General features: G+C 40.1%; 1 protein-coding gene across 1 annotated transcript in view; it reads left to right on the top strand.

Annotated features, from left to right (window-relative positions):
- The window catches only part of PDE1C (phosphodiesterase 1C, calmodulin-dependent 70kDa), a gene marked incomplete at its 3' end in the record, with an annotated part of 292,309 nt that overhangs the window by 40,271 nt on the left and 238,135 nt on the right, over positions 1 to 13,903 (top strand). The window contains exon 3 of the mRNA XM_009998092.1: positions 529 to 700. Coding sequence (XP_009996394.1) covers positions 529 to 700 — 172 coding nt within the window. The remainder of the gene's footprint in view (positions 1 to 528; positions 701 to 13,903) is intronic.

Genomic DNA, 13,903 nt, shown 5'->3' with positions numbered 1-13,903 from the left:
CTTATAAATAAATGTAAAAAAGATAATCCACAGAAAGGTTTTGGCCTTTGAATGTCTACTGAGAAAAACTAAGTTTCAGTGGAAAATACATGTTTTCTGATACTAGTCCTTCAGTGGCATCTTTTATCTGTAATTTAACTGCTATTAACTTTAAGAAAGTAATTTATTAATATTGTATGAATTTGGTACTTGGTGTTTTTTTGTTAGTTCTTTGGCTTAAAATAGAGCCATGTCATTACATGCTAACCTATAATCTAAGTATAATGAGGATAAGATGATTTTTATTGATATGTGAAAACTCCATGTTCTGTTATAAAAATCATTTATGGAAGGCTTTAGTGTCTTGGATCTAGAATGACCTGAATGTTAGTGCTTATTTGCACTTTGAGCTTTATTTCAGGTTTTCAGGCTTGATCCCAAACTCTTTTGTTACAAATGTAAAAAGGTAACAGCATCTTTGTTCTCCAAAGTGCTGAGAGATTGGACTATAGGCCGATGAATTTTTTCCTTCTCACTCTGTTCTTGCAGGTTCTAAATCACAAAACTGCTTGTGGAACACCATTATCGGTGGGCTGACAGGCAACCTCAAGGAAAGGCCAAAACCAACCATTATCAGTGACCCTAGACCTCCTGAAGAAATCTTGGCAGATGAACTACCACCGGTGGACAGTCCTGAGGCGCTGGTGAAAACATCTTTCAGGTCTGACAGATACAAGTTTACTTTATTTATCCTTGAGAGGATATGTTGTTGAAATTAAGTCTGCGGTGTGAGTTTGGTGGGAGAAATTGTACTGAAGGATTCCACAACTGCTGTGTCTTTGTACTGAACAAGAGTGAAAAAGAGGTCTATAAATAACACTGACTGGACTTGTCTTTCACTTCTCAGACCACATTAGTCTTTTTAAAAGATTAGGGCTAGACAGGTATAAAGAGTGTAAGTAGTCAAAATGGTCAACAAAGACAGCTCATTATATAAAGATGTCTTTGAAGGCTGGTGGTGTTTCATTTGAAAGTGGCTTTGTGACGAAGACTTGACACTTCAGGTCAAATGATGTGCTTTATTGATGCAAGGGAGAGCTAAACCTTTTTCTGTTGGTGTAGTGTTTTGAAAACTGTCTAGCATTAAATTATTTTGTCAAGGAAATTTCTGGACAGGAGCTTGCAAGCGAGTGATTGCTGCTGTTGTAAATTGTGAGATGTATGTGTTACTGGATTTTCCTGTATTTTATTTAATCATGTGAATACACAGCTGTCAGATGTTTCTTGGAGGCATATCTTCTGAAAAGAATTATCTTTGAGGTAAAATAGAGAAGCCGTGTGCATGCAGTGGATCAAAATGTGAAAATTAGTGTGCCCAGTAAAAACAAAGTGAGTGGCAGAATTCAATTGTCCAAGTGTTTTTGAGCTTTTGTTGTTGTTGAAAAGCTATGCTCTACTTTTATAATAAATGCACATGTATGCAAACGTAAAATGGTTTTTGCTTTGGATAAATTTCTCTCACTACAGTGGTTTTTTGGTTGCAACTCAGTCTGTCAAACTTGTTTCCGTCTTCATATAATCATTATTTTGAAGGTACTTATTTAAGTCATTAAATTAGGTAGTAATTTCAGATATCCTGTTTATATGGCTTGACATTTAAAACCGTATTACCATAAAGTGAGTTTATGTTAGTCTATATAAATTATGTAATTCCAAAGTGCATTTTTGTTCTTTAATATTTCTGTTGAAATTATTCAGGACAAGAGTTTCAGAACCTGACTCCTAGTTTTATTGTGACCCATGGTATATAATGGCTTTTAAACACTTTGTGTCTCTGATGTTTAAAATCTGTAATTTCAAGATCTAGCTCTTTTTCAGCTTTCACTTCTCATAACACATTCTGGATAGCAGCATTCCTTACATTGCCTTCATCAAGAAAATTTCAACCATTTTATATGACAAAATAATGTCACAGTGTTTAAAATGGCATGATTTGATTATGTGAGTAGGGGTGACTCTTGGAAGAAGTGAGCTCCTATATAGAATAATAAAGACTGATGAGTTGGAAAATGTAATTTAGCAAAATAGTTTTGCTAATGTGATATAAATGGCTTTATAAACATTACAGAACTTTTGTATTTCGTCAGTATAGAAATTACCGTACAGGGTGGCATTTTGGGGTGGCTTATATGGATGGAAATTCAAACAAATTGTTGGAGAAAATTGTAACTGTCTAGTGTTATAAAGAAAGGAAACCCCATGTGTGTTTAAGAGCTACACAAAGGAGTGGAATTAAAGAAAGTATATTGCAATTACTGTCTGAAGACCTGAGAAAAGAAAAGCACTGCATTGTTTTTATTCCATTTGGGATCTTGTTGATACTATGGTGCAAACTGGGAGTTAGGATGCAGTAGCATCTTTTGTGTGATGAGATGCAGATTTGATCAATCAGATTATTCTGTGGGTGGAGAGCTTCAAGTGCTTCCTTGACAGAGTTTGACTGGTGTGTCTGAGTGCCAGCGATTGCCTGCCAAGCACGGGCTTTCCTTGTTTCTTGTTTACTAGACACTAGTGGAAGATCTTGCTACCCTGCGGCCTTTTGGGGAATAAAATGTCCTGTACAAGTTGTCCAGTCCAGCATATCTTCATTAAGAATCTGGTGGCTGAATCTCAAGGTGTGTGGGGAGGAATGTTGGGCTTGGATGGACTCGTTTTACACACAGAAGCACCAGGCTTTGTACTTGAACGTGACTGCTACAAACCATAAAACTCAGCAACTCCCTTCCTACCTCTGATTCACCGCTGTTAGAGCAGTGTATGGCAATGCTATCCTTTTCATGCATAGTTAAAAAGAAAATGTTTCTCTAGTGTCAAATGAGTCATGCTTCCTTGTGATTGCAGTATCTTTTTATGTGAACACATATACTCAGCATGAAATCCCAGTTGCCATCTCTGGTATTAGATATTGTTTTCGACTGTGCAGTACTTATTGTTTGGTAGCTTGGAAAATTAGGAAGAGATCTTTATTTTGTTGAACACCTAGATACGAGCTTGAAACTCAAACATAAAAGGAGGAATGTGATGATTTCAGTCATTTCAGCTGTAGTCTTCTTGTAGTAATAATCCCTCTTTAAGACATAAGCAAAAATCAGACCAAAGCAACCCCCTCTCTACACCCCAAATAAGTATAGTCCATGATCTCTCTATAATTAAAAAGTGTTTTGGTGGTCTTGATTCTCTTATACAATTTATTTTTTTATTTCTTTTCTGAAGATACAAAGAACAAACACAAGATTAGTCTAAGCAAAGTTTAATACCTTCCTAGATAATTGAAAGAGTTTGTAGGACCTTCTTGTGTGCAGTATTGCAGTGAGCAAATGGTTATAAGTAATTTTGTGTCTTGACTAGATATACTTCTGCAGTGCTTACAATATACGTCTCAACATCCGTTTTCACTGGCATTTACTCTATTTGTCTAGGAAAGGCAGAGGAGAATTCAATATATTGGATTATGTATTAAAATACAGTGGAAGATGGAGAATGGAGGATTTTCCCTATTTGACAATGAAAACAAATGTAATTACATGTGTGTAAGTGATTAGCTTCTTGGCCTGCGCTTCATGCAACAAATGGGATATAGCTACTATTAATCTTTGCACAAATATGCAAGTTCACTATTACAGGAGCTGTGATCACTTCCACTTTTTTTTTTTTTTTTTGACAGCTGTACGTGTGTCAGCATCTGTGTATGTTGGCTGTGGATTGATGGAATCTCGGGAATTTTAAGTGGTGGGCATATGGCCTTGTCAGGACTGCATTAACTGGATGTCTGGAGATGTCAGTAGTTGCCAGCACTGAAGTTTGTAACTCACAAACTCTTTTCCTAGATGTGCTAGATCCCTGAAATGATCAGTGATGCTATCTGTATCAGTAAGAATTAAGTGGTAATTAATGACGTCTTGAGGAGACTGGATGAACTTTACAGCCTGCTTTAGGTTCTGTGTACTGCTTGCGTGGGCAGGAGATACCCAAGCAGAAATTTGATAGTGCCAGGCTGGCCCACCAGGGGGAGCAGAGAAACAAGAGACAGGTACAGGTGCTGTTCTCCAGATACCACCTAGAAGTTTGAGGAAATGCTTTATGTTGGAGGGTACAAGAGAAACTTCTCTGTCTCCAGTCTGCTACCTGAAGTGAACCAAGTCACCTGGGTGGCACTGGCCTGGCTGCAAGTTTGATGCATCCAAGATGTCATGATTTCTCCTAGACTTGCTTGGTTTTGATGTACAGGAGAAATCATAGAATGCCTGAGGTTGGTCATTTAACCCAGCCTGCCCTGCAGTGCACGGGGACCTTTTTAACTAGATCAGGTTCCACAGGGCCTCATCAAGCCTGACCTTGAATGTCTCCAGGGATTAGACCTCCACCACATCTCTCTGGGTAATCCACGCTAGTGCTTCACCACCCTCCTTAATATCCAACATAAATCTACCCTGCTGTAGTTCAAGGCCATTACTCCTTGTCCTGTAACTACACACCCTTGTAAAAAGTCCCCCTCCAGCTTTTCTATAGGCCTCTTCAGGTACTGGAAGGCCACTATAAGGTCTCTCTGGAGCCTCCTCCTCTCCAGGCTGAATAACCCCAGCTCTCTCAGTCTGACTCTGTAGGAGAGGTGCTCCAGACCTCTAATAATTTTTGTGTCCCCTCTCTGGATTTGTTCCAACATGTCCATGTCCCTCTTCTATTGAGGACATCAGAGCTGGACACAGTGCTCCAAGTGGGGTCTTGCAAGAGTGGAGTAGAGGGGGCAGAAACACCTCCCTTGACCTGCTGGCCACACTTCTTTTAATGCAGCTCAGGATGCGATTGGCCCTCTGGGCTGTCAGTGCACAGTGTTTGCTCATGCCCAGTTTTTAATCCATCAGTACCCCAAATCCTTTTCTGTAGGGCTCTTCTCTATCACATCATCCCCCAGCCTGTATTCATAATGTGGATTGCTCCTACCTAGATGCAGGACTTTGCACTTGTTGAACCTCATGAGGTTCACATGGACACACTTCTCTAGCTTGTCTAGGTCCCTCTGGATAACATCCCATCCCTCTGGTGTGTTGACCACACCAGTCGGCTTGGTGTCATCTGCAAACTTGCTGAGGGTGCCCTCAATCCCGCTGTTTATATTGTTCATGTAGATATTAAACAGCAATGCTCCCAGCATGGACCCCTGAGGGACACCACTTGTCACCTCTCTCCATCTGGACATTGAGCCATTGACCACTAACCTCTGGGTGCAATCAATTCCTTATCCACCAAACAGTCCACCCATCAAAATCCATATCTTTCTAATTCGGAGAGAAGGACATTGTGGGGGACTGTGCCAAAGGCCTTGCAGAAGTCCAGATAGGTCTGGACCATCGGCCTTGATGGAGTTTCTGTTTTATAGAAAGCCACTGTGGTGGTGTTCGTGATGTTGTGATCTTGTGGCAAGGGAGATCCCATAGTACAAGGTGACTGATGACCAGGAGGAATGGATATGCTGATCTGAGACAAAATGTTTAGTGTAACCTCCCATCCTGGTTCAGGGCTTGTGTGACAGCTGAAGTAGGTCTGAACTAGTGTAGTCCAGCCAGCTGTATCTAGCACATGGGGGCTTGGAGCAGGAGTGTTTACAAAGCGATGAATCAGTGTATCAGGCAGCTGAATAGTCAGCAGGTGAGGCGAAGACCTTCAGTCCTCTTCCAGACAAGCCTTACTGGGTACTTGTGTGGCTGTGCTGAAGTGGAGGTGATGTATATTGTCTGTTATCATGGCCATATGTCCTAGGAACCAGAAAGGCAGATGTAGTTCCTTCAGTGAGAGTGTTTTTAAACTCCAGGCTTGCATGAGTTCTTAATTTCTGACACTTCTCAAAGTATTTTCAGTTTGAAGCTGGTAACTCCCCTGCTTACCTTAATAGCTGCTTTTCCTACGTCATCTGCAAAGTTTCTGTATCTTTCCAAGGATGGTTTGTTTTCCTTTCCTTATCTGCTTCTGTTCTGATTTGGGAGTCTTAAATCATACTGGCAGCTCATCTTCTTGTATTTATGGTTCAGTTGTGGGTGATGTAAACTCTTGCTTATGCCAATTACTGGCCACTTGGTCTACAGCATAGAGGTGATACTGCTGTGCCCCAAAAGCAAACGCTTCGATCACAGCGCCGTGTGCTGGAATCAGCCCATGAGCCCCAGCTGTGTGACTCAAGATGGCATTGATGGCAATGAGTTATGAGCCTTCCTTCTCCCCGCCTGGCGTGAGTCATAGCAAGAGCCCATCTCCTGTCACAGGATGGAGAGGGACCTGCAGGACTTCTTCTTTATCACCTCTCATGCTTTGACACTGTCTGGGCAGCACCAAAGCTTGGCTGTAGCTAACTAAGCTACTATGTGGAGCTTAAACATCAGGGAAGGATGTGATGCTGTGTGGAAGAGCCATGACCATGGCTGGAGTTGAGAGCCAGTCATGGGATAGGGTAAAACCCGCCCTATCTCTTATTACTCTGTTTATTTATTGCCCTTTTTAATTTGGATTTTTTTCATGCTTTTTTTTAAAAAAACACCATGCACACACAAATGAGGTGTCAGTCTCACTTGCCATAACTTGCTTACAAAAATAAAAAAGACTGTCCAAGGCTGGAAACATGAAAGACACTTTCTCACTGGCTTTTATCCCCATCTGCAGCAGATCCAGCTCTCACTAAACATTAAAATGTAAGCAGTGTCTCTGAAAACCACCCTTTTCAACATCTTTCTCAATCCAAACTTATAAGGCACTTTATTTGCATTAAACTTAAATTCATCTATATTCTATTCAAACCTGTTTCTTACTCCTATTTCCCTATTATTTATTGATAATCATTATGATGAATAAGAAGAGAGAAGTGTTCTGTTTATTAACAAATGGCTCCCACATAATTTGTCTCTCATCTCTCTCCTTTTAACTGTGCCTCCCTTCCAGGTGTATGTTAAGCTTTGTGAGAGCTGTGCACTCATTTGTTGATAGATTGAGACTCGTGTCAGAAAGGTAATGATCAGAGGAGAAGGATTTATATCAGTTACTGTTCAAAGGCTGCATTCTCTCTCTCTTCGCACATAACCAGACAGGTCCAGGAGGAAGGTGTTTTTTCAGGCAGTTGGAAGAGAAATGGACTTCTCTCTCTCTCTCTCTCTCTTTTTTTTTTTTAATACCACAGTTGTCTTGTTCTTCATAGGATAGATGTATTATCAATGGTGAGCAAAGCCAGACATTCTGTCCCTGTGAATATGAGACATATCAAAAGACCCAAGCTGAGAAATTCAGATGGACTGTGAGTGTCCTAACAGAGCTATACCTCTGAAAGGCAGAGAACAGATCCCCTCCCAAAATGGGAAGTGGAATTTGAGCTGAAGCTCCATGGATAAAGAACATCCTGGTGGTAATGAAGTCCTACTTTGGGGACTGACCAATGCCTGTTTTTAACCATACTTCTCTGCCTGATGTGTGTCTCCTGAATCTTACACCATAAAAAAACTCTGAGCATTTGTTTTGTAGTTGTGCAAGGCTTCCAATTCTGGCTTTGTAAACATACAGATTACCCCTAGTCTTTGATGTGGAATATGCTAGCACCCACCACACACAGAGGGCAGACATAAATTTAAATCCAGACATGACATACCTGTACAACCATGGGAGTCTCAAAGGCCTGTGCAGCACCTGTGTGTGTATACAGGGCTGTTCTAGGGGCTGTGAGTAGTTGCTTGGCTTACTGAAATTGCCACCCCAGTCTTCTTTGCAGGTTTACAGAAGAAACTGTGTTCAGGCAGGGAGTTGTATACAGGAAAATGCATTAATTTAAGGATCATAATTATCTTTGCAAGGAAGTGCTTAATATTAACACTATTCACTTATCTCCACCTTGAGAGATTAATAGCCTCTACATACTAATACCCTGAACTAGATACCATGCGATTCCCATTGAGATAATTTTTAGTCTGGTTTCCCAAGTAAAATTGGCTATCCTTTTCCTAAGAAAACTCCTGTATATCTCTGTCCCTCTTCCTGTTAACTCCTTAAACACAGCTGAACTTCATCAGTAGGTTGAAAGAATGGTAGACATCTCACAGGCACTTAGTTCCTACCTAGTTTGTGAAAACTGATGGTAGGATAAAAAAGGGTTCCACTAAAAGAATGGATAGGAGAGGGAAAAGCTGACTTCCAACAGTTGTATTCTGGCTGACCAGAGCTAGCATGCCCTCTACCTCATCAGCACATGTAGCTGTGAACCAGGTGCCATGTGTGACCACACAAGCAGGCAGGGCAATATATGGAGAAGCAGGCAGGAGATGGAGCATGTTGCAGAATGTGTTGCTACAGGGAAGGTAGGAAAGATGTAAAGCACAAGTGTGTAAGAAACCAGTCATAGCTTGTGCTGCAGCTGTGAGTACTATAATTGGTGCTAAGGGAAGGTATTTTTATCTCTACTATTACTCAATAAATCATACTTTCCTAATCACCTTGGTGGAGTGGACCACACATCTTATTCTGGTAGGTTAAGTGAATGATATGCCATGACACCCTCTACTCCTGTAATGCAGTTACAACCAGCATGGTCTTTCTCTGAACATGCAGAGATCCAGGGTTTCCTTATGTGTACTTACTCTCCTGGAGTGTCACCTAATGGGGAAGAGCATCTATTCAGACAAAATAACACCAGGAAGGGGCTGGAAACCACCTGACCTAGTCTTCCAGCCTGTGATCTGCACTTGGAGGGCACTTGGGAGGAAGGGATGCATGCTCTGGAACAAATTTATTACCCTGGCAGTCTGTGCATGTCCTATGAGCTGTAAATTGCTCATTGTGTTATTAAATTAGGACTGTCATGGTATGTATTTCATTCCCAATGAGAAAATGGGATAGTGGCTTTCTTACTCTTGGCAGTCAGAGAGAGTGTGATGAGTGAAGATAAAAGTCTTTGACTAATCAATTGCTGAAGCATTATCTTGAGTTCTTAAATTAGAGTAAGAAGGAAACATTAGAAAGGCACTCAAAGGAAATTCCTATACAGTTTTATCTACTTTTAAATGCCTGGCTGATGGCAGTGAAGTTAAGTGGTATGTTATACTGTGATGTTTATCCAAAGGATGTGCTAAAATGTCCTCCAGATCCAATTCAATCAGGGACAGATTTGGTTTGGTTTTGAGACCATAAAACTTGCAAGTAAGAGCTCAGCAATGTTTTGAAGTGAATAACAACAAAATCATGAAATTACCCAACATAATCTGAAAGCTGATGGATAACAGCTTAATCTTCACTAATGTCTTGCATTTCTACTTAATGTGAAGAGCTTTGAAGAATGAGAAAAAAGGGGTACTTACTCAATTAAATGCAGCTATGACAATCAGATATGGATAGAAAACTGTTCTGCTTTGGGAAAATGCTAGCCATTTATACACTGAAATAGAGCTTTGATTTTTATTTATTTATTTATTTTTAAAATGAAACTTGAGAAAATCTACACTAAACATTTACCTGGGACACACTGGATATCCCCATATATATTGCAGGTGTCATCCACCCAGTTGATCCAATTGATGAATCTCATGGGAATGCCATTAACACTGGGCTCTAGGTTCTTAGGAGTTACCTTTTGCAACCCCTGCTCTGTGTATCTCTCTTTTGATTCTGTGGTTTCTGATGAAGGTTTTGTCTGGTTGGCCTCCCCATGCAAAATGATTTTGGTAACTACTGTATTTTGCTGGATATGCTTTTGCTGGAAATTTGCAGCCCAGCCTACCGGTGACTTTGCAGACATATAGCAACATCTAGGTAAGTAAAGCTGCTGCAAGCTGTTAACACCCCTTACCTACATAACTTGCTAATGGCTGTTCTTTATCTGTGGGTTTGTTGTTGTTTTTTTTAAATGTTAAGCTGCCTGCTTCTACCTTCTAAGAGGTATTTTATGCAATAGAAAGGTCTTACTTGGAAATTATCACACTATCCATGAGTACTCAGCACTTGCTGTTGTCAGAGCCACAGTATCTGTAGTTTTCAGATTGGGACATTTATTTTTAGTTTCAATAATTTTTGAATCTGAATCTGTTCAAGTGTTCACAGCAAGACTGCTAAAACTATCATGTGTTACTTGGTTTCCATCTGAACTTTATAAATTGACCTAAACTTTATCAATTGACTCAGGTTGTTTGGAAACCAGGCCTTTAGTCTAAATTTGCTGTCAGTGCTGCTCTTACTCTGGCAAAAAGCAATCTTCTGTCTTCTTTTGATGGAAAGACCTTCATTTTGAGGTGTGGAAACTGACCCAGGAGTATGGGCTTTGGGATCCCATTGGTGCCTAGTGATTTCTTCTGTTATATATACATACCTTTGAACTGTCTCCTCTTTCATGTGTGCACTTAAGAGTTCCTTGACAGTGCAATTTTTCTTTCAGCTCAGCTGAAAAAGGACCAGACCTGAAGTTCTGTTTCTTTAAATAACAGCTACTGAAGAGCATTTATTGTAAAAAGGGAAACTGTCCTAAGTTTTTTTGTCTTCATAAATGATGTGTGAAAGCCTCATTTAGATCAGTGTGAGCATCTGCAGTTGCAGTTTCTAAGATGAACAAAACATTTCTGTTTGCAGTGCTTAGAACCTCAAGACTTGACCTCAAGGTGTCATGTAATTGTCACCAATAGTATCTGCTCTTGAATCAAAAAGATGCTTATTACCCTACTGGCTTCTTCTTGCAGTTGTAATTGAGTCTGCCCTAATTCCAAACAAAGTTATTAATAATAAAGTAATATTCAGATCCATTCTGAAGATGAGATGTTGAGAAAATTTTTTTCCTCTAATGGCACTCTACCTCCTCTTGAGGGTTTCTTCACTTCTTAAATTGTTTTGGAGTTGCTTATAATAGAATTATCTGCAATGTCAGCTGTACTTGAGTAAAAGAATTACAGAGTGTAGTATAAATACAGTGGGCCAAATTTGCTGTAAACTGGCATAAAGCTCAGCTGGCTTTCATAGAGTGACATTGATTTACTACAGCTGAGTATGCGGCTCAATATTTCAAAACAGTGCTTGCACACCAAAATTTACATATTTTTTGATTAATGTAATAAAGCTGATAAACTTGGCAGAGTGTTCTTGCTGAATCATGAGCAATGCTGTCGAATAATGCATTAATCAAGGTGGCCTGGGCTAGAGATAGCAAGATCCCATCTGAGGAATGCCCACTGGCTTTCACAAAAACTTGGTGAAGCTTGCAGACTTTGAATCAGTAGAGCCTTTAACTCTTTACTGTTTTTCTCCACATCTTTAATGCTGATTCTAATACAGCCAAGGTACTGCGAGCATCTGAGAATGGTGTTGGCAAGCCATGACCTGAAATATTCAGGTTTTCTTTGTGTTGATTGGGCTTTACATATTTGCTCATTGCATTGGTTCTCAGGAAAAAAAAATGTGCATAGCGCTTTGTCACTTTATAATTTGTTATACAATATACATGACTGTGTTATCCTGATGCATCAGCTCTTGTGCTAGAAAAACTGCCCTAATTTTTAATAAAATCTACTAATTGGTATCAATAGAATACAGACTCCTAGAATACAGAACAGTTTTGTTCTACAGCAGTGTCAGATCAGTTACTCTTTTTTTAAACTAATTTCATTTTTTTTTTTCTGAACTGAGTTGCAGTTAAACTTGGATTTGTCATATTCTATGTCCTTTTTGAAGCAGTTGTACAATTATTAATGAAAAGTTTATAATGGCACAAATTGAATATATTTTACAGGGATTGATTTTTTTTTTTTCCCCCCCAGCATGGTTCTGTTTTGGCTTATATAACTGTAACTTATGCTGTTTAACATTAATGACCTGGATAATGGGGCACAGTGCATCCTCAGCAAATTTGTAGATGAAAAAATAGCCCAAATCCAGAACGTGGGGAGTGACTGGTAGAACAGATGAATGTACTGCCATCCAGAGGAACCTCCACAGGCTGGAGAACTGGGCTGACAGGAACCTCATGCAGTTCAACAATGGGAAGCACAAAGACTTGCACCATGGTGGGGAACAACCCCATGCACGAGTACTTGCTGAGGGAGAAATGACTGGAAAGCAGCTTTGCTGAGAAGCACCTTGGATCCTGGTAGGCAACTTCGGTCATGAGCCAGCAATATGATTTTGCAGCAGAGAAGGCCAACAACATCCTGGGTAGCACAGGGTCACCAGCAGGTCAAGCTTCCCCTCTGCTCAGCACTGGTGAGTCCACATGCAGAGTCCTAGGTCCAGTTCTGGATTCCTCAGTTATAAGAGAGATAGGGACATACTGGAAAGAGTCGAGCAAAAGGGCCATGAAGACTAGAGCATCTGCCATAGAATAGGAGGCCAGGAGAGCTGGGAGTGTTCTGCCTGGAGGGCAGAAAGCTTGCTAGGAGCTTATCAGTATAAATACCTGATGGGAGGAAATGCACAAGATGGGGCCAGACTCTGCTTGTTCGTGCTTGGTGACAGGACAAGAGGCAGAGGGCAAAAATTGAAATGCAGGAAATATCATTCAAACCTTAGAAAATGCTGTTAATTTTTTATTTTTATTTATTTTTTTTAACTGTAAGAGTGGTAGGAGATTGACACAGATTGTCCATGGGAGTTGTGGAGTCTTCATCCTTGGAGATAGTCAAAACAGGACTCAACGCAGTGCGGCATAACCTGCTGTAGCTGACACTGCTTTGAGCAAGGAGGTTGGACTAGAAGGTCTTCAGAGACCCCCTCCAGCCTTAGTGCTTCAGTGATTCTGTGGTGGGAATGGTAGCTGAATTTTATCACCCTGTGAGTAAAATCCCAGTGTCTGATCTGCATTGCGGATCTGTTCTCTGCATTGCAGATTTTTGGTGCATCTGCTGCATGGAACTCCCTCTGACATCAGTAGAAGTAGAGGTCTGCACTGCAGATTCATGACTGGGATATATCTCTAGAGAGTTTCCCCGTCTGTGTTTAAGACAAACCAAAATGACATGTTTCAACTTTTTCCCTATGTAAACTGAGTATTTTGTGAATTGAATCTTCCATAGAGAAGTTTATTAAAATGCAAGCTTCGTCTTCCAGTCATCAAAAGAAAGTGGTGCTGAGTTCACAGCTTCTATAGATGATAGGAAAGGAGAAATTCATGTAATGAGATACTAATACAGATCCTCAAGTGTATTTTAAATTTCTCTGAACAAGTTTGCTCTAAGGGAGGGGAGGTGCAAATGACTGAGGCAACTTCCATAAAGAACTGGTCAACACTTTTTCATGAGTTCATCAAGAGTTGAATAATGATCTTAGTGAGACTATTTGCAGCCTTAGAAATCATTAGTTCATTTCCAGGGTCAGCTGAACACTTGGGTCTGTCCTGAAGGGAAGCCTGGCAACAGGGGTTAATACTTGTGTCTGCAGAAGCATTTCTGGGGGTCCTGCTGTGCTTTCTCTAGGTCTTAAAAAATATTGGTTAAATATTTACCTTCAAAGAGATACTAAACTAAGGTGTTATCTATTTTTAACCAGTACTCTTTACTAATGTTGATTTCAATAGAGAAATTGGCCTAAAATACTGCATGGGAAATTCTCTAATTATTTCCTCAAGCACCGAGATAAGATGAAGTGATAAAAAAACAAATAAGCACATTCTCTCATTAACCTTTCAAATATTGAATTCGTGTGTCTATTGATGTGCAAAATATTATTTTCTTTCTCTTGTCAAAAAGTATCAGGAACTACCTGTTAAATGCTTTCAACAGCTGACTTTCAAAATTCTCTGTATTTGTTTTGGTGGCCCTGGCATGGCCTCAGATGTGAGACCAGATTCTCTGCCAGTTTTACCTGTGCAGTTCTGTAAGAGTACCTGATTTCAGCAGAGCTGTGCCAAACATTAGCTAATTGAATA

Source organism: Chaetura pelagica, unplaced genomic scaffold (genome assembly GCF_000747805.2).
Source record: "Chaetura pelagica isolate M959 unplaced genomic scaffold, ChaPel_1.0 scaffold485, whole genome shotgun sequence".
Classification (NCBI taxonomy): domain Eukaryota; kingdom Metazoa; phylum Chordata; class Aves; order Apodiformes; family Apodidae; genus Chaetura; species Chaetura pelagica.
Note: the sequence above shows the minus strand (reverse complement) of the source record. Positions and strands in the feature narration are given on the sequence as shown.